This window comes from Zonotrichia leucophrys, unplaced genomic scaffold, assembly GCF_028769735.1.
Source record: "Zonotrichia leucophrys gambelii isolate GWCS_2022_RI unplaced genomic scaffold, RI_Zleu_2.0 Scaffold_362_52200, whole genome shotgun sequence".
In the NCBI taxonomy this organism is placed as follows: domain Eukaryota; kingdom Metazoa; phylum Chordata; class Aves; order Passeriformes; family Passerellidae; genus Zonotrichia; species Zonotrichia leucophrys.
Genome location: NW_026992567.1, coordinates 19,859 through 37,173, shown reverse-complemented (window position 1 = coordinate 37,173; position 17,315 = coordinate 19,859). Strand labels below are relative to the sequence as shown.

The window sequence follows — 17,315 nt, the reverse complement described above, 5'->3', positions numbered from 1 at the left end:
GGGACACACCTGGGCACACCTGGGGGTACCTGGGACACACCTGGGGACACACCTGTACAGCCCCGTACAGTGCCCTGAGCCCGGACAGCGACTGTGGGACTGCACAGGTGAGTGAGGGACACACCTGGGGACACACCTGGGTGTCTGGTGTATCTGGGGACTCACCTGGGGCTCACCTGGGGACGCCTGTGGTACCTGTACAGCCCCGTATAGCGCCCTGAGCCCGGACAGCGACTGTGGGACTGCACAGGTGAGTGAGGGACACACCTGGGACAGGTGAGGGACACACCTGGGGTACCTGGGGACAGCTGGGGGCACACCTGGGGACACACCTGGGGTACCTGGGGACACACCTGGGACAGGTGAGGGACACACCTGGGACACAGCTGGGGACTCACCTGGGACACACCTGGGGTACCTGTACAGCCCCATACAGTGCCCTGAGCCCGGACAGCGACTGTGGGACTGCACAGGTGAGTGAGGGACACACCTGGGGACAGCTGGGGTACCTGGGGACACATCTGGAGGACATCTGGGGGCATCTGGGTGACCCCTGTGTGACCCTGCTGTCCCCTCTGTCCTCAGTGCCGCGCCCTGGGGACGCTGCAGGGCGTGGTGGCCCTGGGTGACCCCTGGGTTGTCACTGACCCCTGTGTGACCCCGCTGACCCCTGGGTGACCCTGCTGACCCCTGTGTCCCCTCTGTCCCCCCAGCGCCGCGCCCTGGGCACGTTTCAGGGCGTGGTGGCGCCGTCGCTGCAGTCGCTGCTGGGGCTGGTGCTGCTGCTGCGCCTGCCCTGGGTCGTGGGACACGGCGGCGTCCTGGGGACAGCGGCCATCGGGGTCCTGCTGGGGGCCTGCGTGAGTCACCTGGGGACACCTGGGGACACCTGGGGAGTGGGGACACACCTGGGGACACACCTGGGACATGGGGACACACCTGGCATTACAGCTGTCCTGGGGACAGCGGCCATCGGGGTCCTGCTGGGGGCCTGCGTGAGTCACCTGGGGACATGGAACACACCTGGGAAACACCTGGGGACACACCTGGGGACATGGGGACACACCTGGGGACACACCTGGGGACATGGGGGGACCTGGGGACACACCTGGGGACACACCTGGGACACACCTGGGGAGTGGGGACACACCTGGGGATACACCTGGGGAACAGGGTCACAGCTGTCCTGGGGACAGTGGCTGCCGGGGTCCTGCTTGGGGCCTGCGTGAGTCACCTGGGGACACACCTGGGGACACCTGGATATGGGGACACACCTGGGACACACCTTGGAACATGGGGTTACACCTGGGGACATGGGGACACACCTGGGGTCACAGCTGTCCTGGGGACAGCGGCCATCGGCGTGCTCCTGGGGGCCTGCGTGAGTCACCTGGGGACACCTGGGGACACCTGGGACACACCTGGGGACATGGGTCCACAATGGGGTTACAATGGGGTCACAGCTGTCTTGGGGACAGTGGCCATTGGCGTGCTCCTGGGGCCTGAGTCACCTGGGACATGGGGACACACCTGGGGACACACCTGGGGAACAGGGTCACAGCTGTCCTGGGGACAGCGGCCATCGGGGTCCTGCTGGGGGCCTGCGTGAGTCACCTGGGGACACCTGGGGAGTGGGGACACACATGGGGACACACCTGGGACACCTGGGACACACCTGGGGGACACCTGGGGGACAGCTGGGGAACAGGGTCACAGCTGTCCTGGGGACAGCGGCCATCGGGGTCCTGCTTGGGGCCTGCGTGAGTCACCTGGGGACACCTGGGGACACCTGGGATATGGGGCACACCTGGGACACACCTTGGAACATGGGGTTACACCTGGGGACATGGGGACACACCTGGGGTCACAGCTGTCCTGGGGACAGCGGCCATCAGCGTGCTCCTGGGGGCCTGCGTGAGTCACCTGGGGACACCTGGGGACGCTCCTGGACACACCTGGGGACACACCTGGGGACACCTGGGGGCATGGGGACACACCTGGGGTCGGGATCATGTTCTGGGTACTCTGTGGGGGGTGGGGTCATTGGTCAGTGGTCAGAGGGGTCAGGGATCAGAAAGGTCAGCAGTCAGAGGGATTGGGGGTCAGTGGTCATTGGTCAGCTGGACATTGGTCAGCAGTCAGTGGTTATTGCTCATTGGTCATTGGTCATTGGTCATTGGTCAGTTGTTCATTGGTCAGTTGGTCACTGTTCATTGGTCATTGTTCATTGGTCAGTCAGTGATTGGTCAGTGTCCGTGTGTCCGTCCGCAGATGCTGCTGACCGCCGTGTCCCTCAGCGCCGTGGCCACCAACGGGCTGGACCCCGGTGGGTGAGCGGATGGGGGGGGGGTTGTGGGCTGGGGACCCCCACCCCGCCCCACCCATGGGCGTGTCCGCGCTGACCCCGCCCCGTGACGTCACGCAGGGGGCGGGGCGCTGTCGCTGCTGTCGGGGGCGCTGGGCCCCGAGGCCGGGGGGGCCGTGGGCGTTTGCGGCTTCCTGAGCGCGGCGTTCACGTGCGCGGCCGCGGCGCTGGGCGGGGCCGAGCTCCTATTGGTGAGTGAGACACGGGGGGTGGGGCTAACGGGATGGGCGGGGCCGAGCTCCTATTGGTGAGTGAGAGCCGGGGGCGGGGCTAATGGGATGGGCGGGGCCGAGCTCCTATTGGTGAGTGAGCCACTGGGGCGGGGGCTGTGCTGGGCGGGGCCGAGCTCCTATTGGTGAGTGAGACACGGGGGCGGGGCCTGTGCTGGGCGGGGCTGAGCTCCTATTGGTGAGTGAGCCACGGGGGGTGGGGCTAATGGGATGGGCGGGGCCGAGCGGCTATTGGTGTGTGAGACACGGGGGCGGGGCCTGTGTGGGCGGGGCCGAGCTCCTATTGGTGAGTGGAACACAGGGGGTGGGGCTAATGGGATGGGCGGGGCCGAGCGGCTATTGGTGAGTGAGACACAGGGGGTGGGGCTAATGGGATGGGCGGGGCCGAGCTCCTATTGGTGAGTGAGACACAGGGGGTGGGGCTAATGGGATGGGCGGGGCCGAGCGGCTATTGGTGAGTGAGAGCCGGGGGCGGGGCTAACGGGGGTGGGCGGGGTCTGCGGCTTCCTGAGCGCAAAGTTCACGTGGGCAGCGGGCGGGGCCGAGCTCCTATTGGTGAGTGAGCCACGGGGGCGGGGCTAACGGGGATGGGCGGAGCTAACGGCATGGGCAGGGCCTGTGCTGGGCGGGGCTGCGCTGCTCCTGGTGACCGACAGGGGGCGGGGCTAAACGAGATGGGCGGGGCCAAGCTGCTGCTGGTGAGAGAATGGGCGGGGCTAATGAGGCTGCACTGGGCGGAGCTGCACTGGGTGGGGCCGAGCTGCTGCTGGGGTGAAGGGCGGGGCCAGGTGGGAATGGGTGTGGCTGAGGATGTGCTGGGTGGGGCTAGGGAGATGCCAGGGTGTGGTCATGGGCGTGGCTTCCCTCTCCTCAGGGTGTGGCCAGAATGGAGTGCCAGTGGGTGTGGCGGGTGGGCGGAGCCTGTCACCTGTGTGTCCCCTCCCTCCCCCAGGTGTACCTGAGCCCCGGCTGGGCGGTGCTTCCGGGGCGTGGCCGCTGGGGCCGCCTCAACAACGGGCGTGGCTACGGGGCGGGGCTGCTGGCGCTGCTGGGGGCGGGGTCTCTGGCCCCGCCCCGCGTGCACGCAATCGCCGCCCCCCTGGGCCCCGCGGGGCTGCTGCTGGCGCTGCTGGCGCTGCAGGCGGGGTCCCTGCGCCACGCCCTGCGCCCCGACCCTGCCCACGCGTGAGTAACGCACCCCGCCCTCCCCTCCCCTCCCCGTGCTAATGAGATGCTAATGAGATGCTGATCACCCTGCCCTGCCCCCCAGGCTGTGCCTGCCCCCCCGGCCCGGGGACCCCCTCCTGCCCTGCTCCCCCCCCGAGCCCCCCAACGCCTCGCGGGGCCCTCCCGGCCAGCAGGGGGCGCTGCCCGCCCTGCCCGGGCCCAGCGCGGGAGTGCTGGCACGTGAGTGACCAGGGGGCGGGGCCAACCATGGACACGCCCACAGGGGCGGGGTCACCCTGAGGGGATGGAGTGGGCGTGGCCAGAACTGTACATGCCCACATGGGTTAGCATGACTCCGCCCCCTGGGCTGGGAAGGAGGGGAGGGGTCACAGGGTGGGGGTGGGGTCATCCTGAGCGGGTGGGGGAAGGTGGGCGTGGCCAGTCCAGGACACGCCCACAGGGAGGTGTTGGCTCCACCTCTCTGGGTAATTTAGGGGTGGGGTCATGGGAGGTTAAGGGTGGGGTCACCTCAGGGTTATGGAGGGGTCACATGGGGGTCATGGGGGTGGGATCACCCTGGGGTCATGGTGGGGTCATGGGGGGTGGGGTCACCTCAGGGTCATGGTGGGGTCACAGAGGGGTCATGGCGAGGTCACACAGGGGTCACAGTGGGTGGAGCCACCCTGAGGTCATGGTGGGGTCACAGAGAGGTCATGGGGAGGTCACAGTGGGTGGAACCACCCTGAGGTCATGGTGGGGTCACCCTGAGGTCATGAGAGGGTCACAGAGGGGTCACAGTGGGTGGGGTGACCCCGAGGTCATTGGGAGGGGCTGTGGGCGTGGCCTCACCATGTTTCCCTCCCCCAGGGAACCTGTGGCCCCGCCCCTCAGAGGCGGGGCTGGGGGCGGGGCCTGATCAGGAGGAGGGCGGGGCCGACGCCTCCTTCGGGGCCCTGCTGGGGCTGAGCCTCCCCTCGGCCGCGGGTGAGAGAGGGGGCCCGAAATGGGGAGGGGGGACCCCAAATTGGGGAGGGGGATCCCAAACTGGGGAGGGGATCCCAAATTGGGGAGGGGGATCCCAAATTGGGGAGGGGGATCCCAAACTGGGGAGGGGGATCCCAAATTGGGGAGGGGGTCCCAAACTGGGGAGGGGGACCCCAAGTTGGGGAGGGGGATCCCAAATTGGGGAGGGGGATCCCAAATTGGGGAAGGGGGGTCTGAATTGGGGAGGGGGACCCAGAACTGAGGAGGGGGCATCCTGAAATGGGGAGGGGAGGATCCCAAATTGGGGAGGGGAGCCCAAACTGGGGAAGGGAGGACCTCAAAGGGGAAGGGGGGTCTGAATTGGGGAGGGGACGGACCCAGAATTGGGGAGGGGGCATCCTGAAATGGGGAGAGGGACCCCAAATTGGGGAGGGGGATCCCAAATTGGGGAGGGGGATCCCAAACTGGGGAAGGGGGGTCTGAATTGGGGAGGGGGACCCAGAAATGGGGAGGGGGCATCCTGAAATGGGGAGGGGGTGGATCCCAAATTGGGGAGGGGGAGCCCAAACTGGGGAAGGGGGGACCTCAAAGGGGGAAGGGGGGTCTGAATTGGGGAGGGGGACCCAGAATTGGGGAGGGGGAGGGACCCCGAAATGGGGAGGGGGCATCCTGAAATGGGGAGGGGGGATCCCAAATTGGGGAGGGGGGATTTGAAATGAGGGGGGCATCTGCACTGGGGAGGGGGATCCTGGAATGGGGAGGGGGAACCCAAAAAGGGGAGGAGGAGCCCAAATTGGGGAGGGACAGGGACCCCCAAAATGGGGAGGGTTAGGGACCCCGAAATGGGGAGGGGGGGTCTGAACTGGGGAGGGGGACCCAGAATTGGGGAGGGGGCGCCCTGAAATGGGGAGGGGGGATCCCAAATTGGGAGGGGGGATGTGAAATGAGGGGGGCGTTTGAACCGTGGAGGGGGATCCTGGAATGGGGAGGGGGAACCCAAAAAGGGGAGGAGGACCCCAAATTGGGGAGGGACAGGGACCCCCAAAATGGGGAGAGGTAGGGACCCCAAAATGGGGAGAGGTAGGGACCCCAAAATGGGGAGGGGGGGTCTGAACTGGGGAGGGGGATCCCAAAATGGGTTGGGGGCGCCCTGAAATGGGGAGGGGGAAGCCCCAAAATGGGATGGAGGGGGGGCTTGAATTGGGGAGGCGGAGGGGGCACCCCTAAATGGGGAGGGGGGAGCCCAAAGTGTGGGGGACCCCAAATTGGGGAAGGGACCCCAAAATAGGGGAGGGGGGATCCTGAATTGGGTAGGGGGGGGACCTCAAAGGGGGGAGTGGTCCCCAAAATGGGGAGGGGGACCCCAAAGGGGGATAATCCCTAATTGGGGAGGGGGACCCCAAAATGGGGAGGGGGAACCCTGAAACGGGGAGGGACCCCAAAATGAGGAGGGGGGTGCCCAAAATGAGGGGAAACCCCAAATTGGGGAGGGGGATCACAAAGTGTGGGGGGACCCCAAAGGGGGAGGGGGGTCTAAATTGGGGAGGGGGACCCCAAAACGAAGGGAGACCCCAAAATGAGGAGGGGGACCCCAAAATAGAGGGGGAGACCCAAATTGAGGAGGAGCCTCTGAGGGGTCAGGGAGATTTGGGGGGTCACAAAGGGGGGATTTGGGGGGTCCTGGGTCTGTCCCGGGGGGATTTTGGGGTTCACAGGATTTTGGGGTCCCCCAGGGGTGCTGTGGGTGGATTTTGGGGTTCAGAGGATTTCGGGGTTCCCCAGGGGTGCTGTGGGTGGGTTTCGGGGTTCAGAGGATATTGGGGATCTGTCCCGGGGGGATTTTGGGGTTCAGAGGATTCTGGGGTCCCCAAGGGGTGTTGTGGATGGGTTTTGGGGTTCAGAGAATTTCGGGGTCCCCCAGGGGTGCTGTGGGTGGATTTTGGGGTTCAGTCTGATTTTGGGGTTCCCCAGGGGTGCTGTGGGTGGGTTTTGGGGTTCAGGGTAATTTCGGGGTCCCCCAGGGGTGCTGTGGGTGGGTTTTGGGGTTCAGAGGATTTCGGGGTGTCCCAGGGGTGCTGTGGGTGGATTTTGGGGTTCAGAGAATTTTGGGGATCTATCCAGGGGGATTTTGGGGTTCAGAAAATTCTGGGGTCCCCCAGGGGTGCTGTGGGTGGATTTTGGGGTTCAGAGAATTTTGGGGATCTATCCAGGGGGATTTTGGGGTTCAGAAGATTCTGGGGTCCCCCAGGGGTACTGTGGGTGAGTTTTGGGGTTCATTCTGATTTCGGGGTGTCCCAGGGGTGCTGTGGGTGTATTTTGGGGTTCAGAGGATTTCGGGGTCCCCCAGGGGTGCTGTGGGTGGGTTTTGGGGTTCAGAGAATTTCGGGGTGTCCCAGGGGTACTGTGGGTAAGTTTCGGGGTTCACAGGATTTTGGGGTGTCCCAGGGGTGCTGTGGGGGAATTTTGGGGTTCAGGGTAATTTCGGGGTCCCCCAGGGGTGCTGTGGGTGGATTTTGGGGATCTGTCCCAGGGGGATTTTGGGGTTCAGGGTAATTTCGGGGTCCCCCAGGGGTGCTGTGGGTGGATTTCAGGGTTCATTCTGATTTTGGGGTTCCCAGGGGTGCTGTGGGTGGGTTTTGGGGTTCAGAGGATTTCGGGGTGTCCCAGGGGTGCTGTGGGTGGAGTTTTGGGGTTCAGGGTAATTTCGGGGTCCCCCAGGGGTGCTGTGGGTGGATTTTGGGGTTCAGAGGATTTTGGGGTCCCCCAGGGGTGCTGTGGGTGGGTTTTGGGGTTCAGAGGATTTCGGGGTCCCCCAGGGGTACTGTGGGTTGAGTTTTGGGGTTCAGAGGATATTGGGGATCTATCCCAGGGGGATTTTGGGGTTCAGGGTAATTTCGGGGTCCCCCAGGGGTGCTGTGGGTTGAGTTTTGGGATTCAGAGAATTTCGGGGTCCCCCAGGGGTGCTGTGGGTTGAGTTTTGGGGTTCAGGGTAATTTCGGGGTCCCCCAGGGGTGCTGTGGCTGGGTTTTGGGGTTCATTCTGATTTTGGGGTCCCCAGGGGTGCTGTGGGTGAGTTTTGGGGTTCAGAGAATTTCAGGGTCCCCAGGGTGCTGTGGGTGAGTTTTGGGGTTCAGAGAATTTCGGGGTGTCCCAGGGGTGCTGTGGGTGGATTTTGGGGTTCAGGGTAATTTCGGGGTTCCCCAGGGGTGCTGTGGGTAAGTTTCGGGGTTCATTCTGATTTTGGGGTCTCCCAGGGGTGCTGTGGGTGGGTTTTGGGGTTCAGGGTAATTTCGGGGTCCCCCAGGGGTGCTGTGGGTGGATTTTGGGGATCTGTCCCAGGGAGATTTTGGGGTTCATTCTGATTTTGGGGTCCCCCAGGGGTGCTGTGGGTGGGTTTTGGGGTTCAGAGGATATTGGGGATCTGTCCCAGGGGGATTTTGGGGTTCAGGGTAATTTCGGGGTGCCCCAGGGGTGCTGTGGGTGGGTTTTGGGGTTCAGTCTGATTTTGGGGTCCCCCAGGGGTGCTGTAGGTTGAGTTTTGGGGTTCAGAGAATTTCGGGGTTCCCCAGGGGTGCTGTGGGTTGAGTTTTGGGGTTCAGAGAATTTCGGGGTCCCCCAGGGGTGCTGTGGGTGGGTTTTGGGGTTCATTCTGATTTTGGGGTCCCCCAGGGGTGCTGTAGGTTGAGTTTTGGGGTTCAGAGAATTTCGGGGTGTCCCAGGGGTGCTGTGGGTGAGTTTTGGGGTTCAGGGTAATTTCGGGGTCCCCCAGGGGTGCTGTGGGTGGGTTTCGGGGTTCAGAGGATATTGGGGATCTATCCCAGGGGGATTTCGGGGTTCAGAGGATTTCGGGGTCCCCCAGGGGTGCTGTGGGTGAATTTTGGGGTTCATTCTGATTTCGGGGTGTCCCAGAGGTGCTGTGGGTGAATTTTGGGGTTCAGAGGATTTTGGGGATCTGTCCCAGGGGGATTTCGGGGTTCATTCTGATTTCGGGGTCCCCCAGGGGTGCTGTGGGTGGGTTTTGGGGTTCAGGGTAATTTCGGGGTGTCCCAGGGGTGCTGTGGGTGGATTTTGGGTTCAGAGGATTTCGGGGTCCCCCAGGGTGCTGTGGGTGGGTTTTGGGGTTCAGAGAATTTCGGGGTGTCCCAGGGGTACTGTGGGTAAGTTTCGGGGTTCACAGGATTTTGGGGTGTCCCAGGGGTGCTGTGGGTGAATTTTGGGGTTCAGGGTAATTTCGGGGTCCCCCAGGGGTGCTGTGGGTGGATTTTGGGGTTCAGGGTAATTTCGGGGTCCCCCAGGGGTGCTGTGGGGGTGCAGCCGCTGCTCGGAGCTCGGGGACGTCGCTCGCTCCGTCCCGGCCGGGAGCCTCGGGGCCGCCATGGCCACGGCCCTGGGATGTATCCGAACCCCAAAAATGGGGAGGGGGACCCCAAAAATGGGGGGGACCCCAAAAATGGGGGAGGAACCCAAAACATGGAAGGGAATCCTGGAATATGGAGGGGGAGCTGGAAATATGGGGGGACCCCAAAACATGGGAGTCACCACGGCCCTGGGATGGATCCGAACCCCAAAAGGGGACCCCAAAAATGGGGGGGACCCCAAAACTGGGGGGGACCCCAAAAATGGGGGGGGAACCCAAAACATGGAAGGGAATCCTGGAATATAGGGGGGAGCTGGAAATATGGGGGGACCCCAAAACATGGGGGTCACCACGGCCCTGGGATGTATCCGAACCCAAATTGGGGACCCCAAAAATCCAGGAGGACCCCAAAAATGCGGAGGGGGACCCCAAGAATGGGGAAGGATTCTGGAACATGGGGAGGGACCCCAAAACCTTGGGGGGAGCCAGTTAAATGGACCCCAAAACATGGGGGTCACCACGGCCCTGGGATGGATCCGAACCCCAAAAGGGGACCCCAAAAATGCGGGGGGACCCCAAAAATGGGGGGGGACCCCAAAAATGAGGGGGGAACCCAAAACATGGAGCGGAATCCTGGAATATGGAGGGGGAGCTGGAAATATGGGGGGACCCCAAAACATGGGAGTCACCACGGCCCTGGGATGTATCTGAACCCCAAAAGGGGACCCCAAAAATGCGGGGGGACCCCGAAAATGGGGAGGGATTCTGGAATATGAGGAGGGACCCCAAAACCTTGGGGGGAGCCAGTTAAATGGACCCCAAAACATGGGGGTCACCACGGCCCTGGGATGTATCTGAACCCCAAAAGGGCACCCCAAAAATGTGGGGGGACCCCAAAAATGGGGAGGGGGACCCCAAAAATGGGGATGGATTCTGGAATATGAGGAGGGACACCAAAACCTTGGGGGGAGCCAGTTAAATGGACCCCAAAACATGGGGGTCACCACAGCCCTGGGATGGATCCAACCCCAAATTGGGGGGAACCCCAAAAGTGCAGGAGGACCCCAAAACATGGGGGGATTATGGGATTTGGGGGGGGGGATTTTTCAGAGATTTTTTTGGGATTTGGGGGTTTTTGAAGTTTTGGGGGGATTTGGGTTTTTGGGGGGTATTTTGGGGTTTTTTGGGTGGTATTTTGGGTTTTTTTGGGGGGTATTTTGGGGTGTTTTGGATGGGATTTTGGGGTTTTTTGGGTGGGATTTTGGGGGTTTTTTGGGGCGGGATTTTGGGGTGTTTTTGGGGTGTTTTTGGGGTTTTTGTGCTTTCCTTGACAGGCAGACCTGAGCGCGGCGCTGCTGCTGGGGGCCAGCGTGGAGGGACAGCTGCTGCGGGACAAGTGAGAGCGGGGACAGCGCTGTCACCTGTGCCACCAGGGGGGTCCCCGATGTCCCCAATGTCACCAGGGGGGTCCCTGGTGTCACTAGAGACCCCCAATGTCGCATGGGGAGTCCTCGATGTCCCCAATGCCACCAGGGTCCCCAATGTCCCTAAAGGATCCACAATGTCACCGGGAGGTCTTTGATGTCCCCAAGGGGTCCCCAATGTCATCAGAGGTGTCCCCAATGTCACCAGGGGCGTCCTTGATGTCCCCAGAAGTGTCCCTTGTGGGGTTCACAGTGTCACCCTGAGCAGTGTCCCCATGTCCCTCCCATGTCCTCGGGCGGTGTCCCCACTCTGTCCCCGTGTCCCCGCAGGTTCGGTGCCACCCTGGGCGGTGTCCCCGTGCTGTCCCCATGTCCCTCTCATGTCCCCTTTAGGTTCAATGCCACTCTGGGCACTGTCCCCGTGCTGTCCCCATATCCCCGGCCACTGTCCCCATGTCCCTGTCGTGTCCCCACAGGTTCGGTGCCACCCTGGGCGCTGTCCCTGCCGTCCCTCTCGTGTCCTCTTTAGGTTCAATGCCACTCTGGGCGGTGTCCCCGTGCTGTCCCCATGTCCCCAGGCACTGTCCCCACTCTGTCCCCTTGTCCCCTTTAGGTTCGGTGTCACCCTGGGCAGTGTCCCCGTGCTGTCCCGGAGTCCCTGAGCAGTGTCCCCATGTCCCTGGGCACTGTCCCCATGTCCCTCTCGTGTCCCCTTTAGGTTCGGTGCCACTCTGGGCGCTGTCCCCACGCTGTCCCCATATCCCTCTCGTGTCCCCTTTAGGTTCGGTGTCACCCTGGGCGGTGTCCCCACGCTGTCCCCATGTCCCTCTCATGTCCCCTTTAGGTTCAATGCCACTCTGGGCACTGTCCCCATGCTGTCCCCATGTCCCTCGGCACTGTCCCCATGTCCCTGTCGTGTCCCCGCAGGTTCGGTGCCACCCTGGGCGGTGTCCCCGTGCTGTCCCCATGTCCCTCTCGTGTCCCCTTTAGGTTCGGTGCCACCCTGGGCGGTGTCCCCGTGCTGTCCCCATGTCCCTCTCGTGTCCCCTTTAGGTTCAGTGTCACCCTGAGCGGTGTCCCCGTGCTGTCCCCATGTCCCCGTGCTGTCCCGGTGTCCCTGGGCATTGTCCCCATGCTGTCCCCATGTCCCTCTCGTGTCCCCACACAGGTTCAGTGCCACCCTGGGCGGTGTCCCCGTGCTGTCCCTGTGTCCCCAGGCATTGTCCCCACTCTGTCCCCTTGTCCCCTTTAGGTTTGGTGTCACTCTGGGCGCTGTCCCCATGCTGTCCCCATATCCCCGGCCACTGTCCCCATGTCCCTCTCGTGTCCCCTTTAGGTTCGGTGCCACCCTGGGCGGTGTCCCCGTGCTGTCCCCATATCCCCGGCCACTGTCCCCATGTCCCTGTTGTGTCCCCACAGGTTCGGTGCCACCCTGGGCAGTGTCCCCATGCTGTCCCCATATCCCCGGCCACTGTCCCCATGTCCCTATCGTGTCCCCGCAGGTTCGGTGCCACCCTGGGCGGTGTCCCCGTGCTGTCCCCATGTCCCTGTCGTGTCCCCGCAGGTTCGGTGCCACCCTGGGCGGTGTCCCCGTGCTGGCCGCTGTCGCCTGGCCCTGGCCGTGGCTGCCCGTGCTGGGGGCGGGGCTCTCGGCGGGGGGGGCGGGGCTCCAGGCGCTGCTGGGCGGGTCCCGCCTCCTGCGCGCGCTGGCGCGGACACGGGCGCTGCCGCTGCCGCGCGTGAGTGTCACCCACGGGGCCCCGGTGTCCCCCAGGGGGAGTCCCCAATGTCCCCAAGGGGTCCTGGTGTTCCTAAGGGGGTCCTCAGGGTGTCCCCGATGTCCCCAAGGGTGCCCCCAGGGGGTTCCCAGTGTCCCCAAGGGGTCCCGGTGTTCCTAGGGGGGGTTTCTGATGTCTCCAAGAATGTCCCCAAAGGAGTCCCCGGTGTCCCCAAGGGGGTCCCCAAGGGGGTCCTGGGGTTCCTAAGGGTGTCTTCGATGTCCCCAGGGGAGTCCCCGATGTCCCTAAGGGGGTCCCGAAGGGGTCCCAGTGTCCCTAAGGGTGTCCTGGTGTTCCTAAGAGGGTCCCCAAGGGTGTCCCCAGGGGGGTCCCCAATGTGCCCAAGGGGTCCCTAATGTGCCCAAGGGGATCCCCAGGAGGTTCCCAATGTCCCCAGGGGAGTCCCCGATGTCCCGAAGGGGTCCCAGTGTCCCTAAGGGTGTCCTGGTGTTCCTAAGAGGGTCCCCAATGTCCCCAAGGGTGTCCCCAGAGGGGTCCTCGATGTCCCCAAGGGTGTCCCCAGAGGATCCTGGGGTCTCCAAGGGTGTCCCCAATATTCCCAAGGGGTCCTGGTGTCCCTGAGGGGGTCCCCAAGGGGGTCCCAGTGTTCCTCAGGGTGTCCTCAATGTCCCTAAGGGGGTCCCCCGTGTCCCCAAAGGGTCCCGGTGTTCCTAAGGGGGTCTCCAGGGGGTCCAAGGGTCCCCAAGGGTGTCCCTAAGGGTGTCCCCAATGTCCCCAGAGGGTCCCCGATGTCCCCAAGGGGTCCCAGTGTCTCTAAGGGTGTCCCCCATGTCCCTGGGGGTGTCCTGGTGTCCTCCTCTGCATGTCCCATTGTCCCCCGTGTCCCCTCTGTGTGCCCATGTCCCTCAGTGTCCCCCATGTCTGTCTGTCCCCATGTCCGTCTGTCCCTCAGTGTCCGTCTGTCCCTCGGGCTCTGTCCCAGGGCTGTCCCCATGTCCCCTCAGTGTCCGTCTGTCCCTCAGTGTCCCCATGTCCCGTCAGTGTTCCCATGTCCGTCTGTCCCCTCAGTGTCCGTCTGTCCGTCTGTCCCTCAGGCTCTGTCGTGGGGGGGTGTCCCCATGTCCCAAGGGATGTTCCCATGTCCCTCAGTGTCCGTCTGTCCCTCAGGCTCTGTCCCGGGGCCGGCTCTGGCCGCTGTTGGTGACCCTGCTGATGTCCCCATGGTGTCCCCATGTCCCTCAGTGTCCGTGTGTCCGTCTGTCCCTCAGGCTCTGTCCCGGGGCCGGCTCTGGCCGCTGTTGGTGACCCTGCTGGTGTCCCCATGTCCCTCAGTGTCCGTCTGTCCCTCAGTGTCCGTCTGTCCCTCAGGCTCTGTCCCGGGGCCGGCTCTGGCCGCTGTTGGTGACCCTGCTGATGTCCCCATGGTGTCCCCATGTCCCTCAGTGTCCGTCTGTCCCTCAGGCTCTGTCCCGGGGCCGGCTCTGGCCGCTGTTGGTGACCCTGCTGGTGTCCCCATGTCCCTCAGTGTCCGTGTGTCCGTCTGTCCCTCAGGCTCTGTCCCGGGGCCGGCTCTGGCCGCTGTTGGTGACCCTGCTGACCGCTGCCCTGGGGGTGCTCCTGGGCTCTCTGGACCTGCTGGCCCCGGTGCTCTCCGTGTGCGTGACCCCGCCCCCAGATGGTGATGTCATCACCCTGACGTCATCGCGGCATCAGGCTGCCCGGTGACGTCACTCGCCCCTCCCACAGGCTGTGCCTGACGTCACACCTGGGGCTGAACCTGGCGTGCGCCCTGCAGGGGCTGCTGCCCACGGCCGGCTGGAGCCCGCGCTGCCCGCTGTACCACTGGTCAGTGAGTGACCCTGAGTGACCACTGAGTGACCCTGAGTGACCACTGAGTGACCACTGAATGTGTGTGTGTGTGCTGAGTGACCACTGAGTGACCAATGGGTGACCACTGAGTGACCACTGAATGTGTGTGTGTGTGTGCTGAGTGACCACTGAGTGACCAATGAGTGACCACTGAATGTGTGTGTGTGTGCTGAGTGACCACTGAGTGACCACTGAATGTGTGTGTGTGTGTGCTGAGTGACCCTGAGTGACCAATGGGTGACCACTGAATGACCATTGAATGTGTGTGTGTGTGCTGAGTGACCACTGAGTGACCAATGGGTGACCACTGAATGACCATTGAATGTGTGTGTGTGTGCTGAGTGACCACTGAGTGACCAATGGGTGACCACTGAATGACCACTGAATGTGTGTGTGTGTGCTGAGTGACCACTGAGTGACCAATGAGTGACCACTGAATGTGTGTGTGCTGAGTGACCACTGAGTGACCACTGAGTGACCACTGAGTGACCACTGAATGTGTCTGTGTGTGCTGAGTGACCACGGAGTGACCCTGAGTGACCACTGAGTGACCAATGAGTGACCACTGAATGTGTATGTGTGTGCTGAGTGACCACTGAGTGACCCTGAGTGACCAATGGGTGACCACTGAGTGACCACTGAATGTGTGTGTGTGTGCTGAGTGACCAATGAGTGACCCTGAGTGACCACTGAGTGACCACTGAATGTGTGTGTGTGTGCTGAGTGACCACTGAGTGACCACTGAGTGACCCTGAGTGACCACTGAATGTGTGTGTGTGTGCTGAGTGACCACTGAGTGACCAATGAGTGACCCTGAGTGACCACTGAGTGACCATGAGTGACCACTGAGTGACCACTGACTGACCACTGAGTGACCCTGAGTGACCACTGAATGTGTGTGTGTGTGCTGAGTGACCACTGAGCAACCACTGAATGACCCTGAGTGACCAATGGGTGATCCTGACTGACCGCTGGCTGTCCCCATGTCCCCATGTCCCTAGGTCGGTGTCCCTGTCCCTGTGTCCTTGTCCCCATGTCCCTGAGTGTCCCCATGTCCCCAGGTCGGTGTCCCTGGCCGGGGCCCTGCCCTGTCTGTCCCTCATGTTTGTCACCTGCTGGCACTGTCCCTGTCCCCATGTCCCTGTCCCCATGTCCCTGTCCCATGTCCTTGAACGTCCCCATGTCCCGAGGGCAGTGTCCCCGAGTCCCTGTCCGTGTCCCCATGCTGTCCCTGTGCTGTCCCCAGGTCGGTGTCCCTGTCCCTGTCCCCATGTCCCTGTCCCTGTCCCCATGCTGTCCCTGTGCTGTCCCCAGGTCGGTGTCCCTGAGTGTCCCCATGTCCCTGTCCCCATGCTGTCCCTGTGCTGTCCCCAGGTCGGTGTCCCTGGCCGGGGCCCTGCTCTGTCTGTCCCTCATGTTTGTCACCTGCTGGCACTGTGCCCTGTCCCCATGTCCCTGTCCCTGTCCCCAGGTCGGTGTCCCTGTCCCCATGCTGTCCCTGTGCTGTCCCCAGGTCGGTGTCCCTGGCCGGGGCCCTGCTCTGTCTGTCCCTCATGTTTGTCACCTGCTGGCACTGTGCCCTGCTGGCCCTGGGCATCGGCGCCACCGCCTACAAATACCTGGAGTTCCGCAGGTGAGGGGACAGCGGGGACACCTGGGGGACACCTGGGGACAGGGACACACCTGGGGACAGGGACAGGGACACCTGGGGGAGGGACAGGGACACACCTGGGCAGGAGTGACACACCTGGGGACAGGGACACACCTGGGAGGGACAGGGACACAGCTGGGGGGGGACTGACACACCTGGGGACAGGGACAGGGACACACCTGGGACAGGAACACAACCTGGGGGGACAGGGACACACCTGGGGGATACACCTAGGGGGACAGGGACACCTGGGGACAGGGACAGAGGCACACCTGGGGGGGAGGGATTGGGACAGGGACACACCTGGGGACAGGGACACATATTGGGGGCAGGGACACACCTGGAGTTCCGCAGGTGAGGAGACAGGGGGGGACACACCTGGGGGAGGAGGGACAGGGACACACTTGGGGAGATGGGGACACACCTGGGTGTTATGGGGTTATTGGGGGACACACCTGGGGGGCACAGGGACACCTGGGGACAGGGAAAGAGGCACACCTGGGGGGGAGGGATTGGGACAGGGACACACCTGGGGACAGGGACACATATTGGGGGCAGGGACACACCTGGAGTTCCGCAGGTGAGGAAACAGGGGGGGACACACCTGGGGGAGGAGGGACAGGGACGATGGGGACACACCTGGGTGTTATGGGGTTATTGGGGGACACACCTGGGGGGCACAGGGACACACCTGGGGACAGGGAAAGAGGCACACCTGGGGGGGAGGGATTGGGACAGGGACACACCTGGGGACAGGGACACATGGGGACGGGGGGGGGACACACCTGGGGGGAGGGATTGGGACAGGGACACACCTGGGGACAGGGACACACCTGGAGTTCCGCAGGTGAGGAGACAGGGGGGGACACACCTGGGGGGAGGGACGCATCTGGGGATGGGGACACACCTGGGGACGAGGACAGGGACACGTGGGGACAGGGAGGGACACACCTGGGGGTTCACACCTGGGGGGAGGGACACATCTGGGGGTGGGGACAGGGACAGGGACACACCTGGGGGGCCCCGCCCCTCACCTGGGGGCCCCGCCCCTCACCTGTGGGCCCCGCCCCTTCCCCCCCCCGCAGCGCCCAGAGCGAGTGGGGGGAGGGGCTGCGGGGGCTCTCGCTGAGCGCGGCCCGGCTGGCGCTGCTGCGGCTGGAGGATGGACGGCCCCCGCCCCCCAGCCTCAGGTGAGAGAGACCCCCAAAAACACCCAAAAATACCCCAAAACCACCCAAAACCAGCCCCCGCCCTCAGCCTCAGGTGAGAGAGACCCCCAAAAACACCCCAAAAACAGCCCCAAAAACCCCCCAAAACACCCAAAACCAGCCCCCGCCCCCCAGCCTCAGGTGAGAGAGACCCCCAAAAACACCCCAAACCACCCAAAAATACCCCAAAAACAGCCCCCAGCCTCAGGTGAGAGAGACCCCCAAAAACACCCCAAAAACAGCCCCAAAAACAGCCCAAAAACCACCCCAAAACCACCCAAAACCAGCCCTCGCCCCCAGCCTCAGGTGAGAGAGACCCCC

The 17,315-nt window shown here is 63.5% G+C and overlaps 1 protein-coding gene across 1 annotated transcript in view; it reads left to right on the top strand.

Annotated features, from left to right (window-relative positions):
- LOC135441595 (solute carrier family 12 member 4-like) overlaps positions 1-17,315 on the top strand; it is a 33,825-nt gene that overhangs the window by 2,465 nt on the left and 14,045 nt on the right. Inside the window, exons 3-15 of the mRNA XM_064701155.1 lie at positions 714-860; positions 2,272-2,326; positions 2,426-2,556; positions 3,548-3,780; positions 3,866-4,002; positions 4,630-4,746; positions 9,042-9,140; positions 10,442-10,499; positions 12,092-12,266; positions 13,818-13,921; positions 14,013-14,111; positions 15,649-15,768; positions 16,872-16,976. Of these exons, the coding sequence (XP_064557225.1) occupies positions 714-860; positions 2,272-2,326; positions 2,426-2,556; positions 3,548-3,780; positions 3,866-4,002; positions 4,630-4,746; positions 9,042-9,140; positions 10,442-10,499; positions 12,092-12,266; positions 13,818-13,921; positions 14,013-14,111; positions 15,649-15,768; positions 16,872-16,976 (1,580 nt within the window). The remainder of the gene's footprint in view (positions 1-713; positions 861-2,271; positions 2,327-2,425; positions 2,557-3,547; positions 3,781-3,865; positions 4,003-4,629; positions 4,747-9,041; positions 9,141-10,441; positions 10,500-12,091; positions 12,267-13,817; positions 13,922-14,012; positions 14,112-15,648; positions 15,769-16,871; positions 16,977-17,315) is intronic.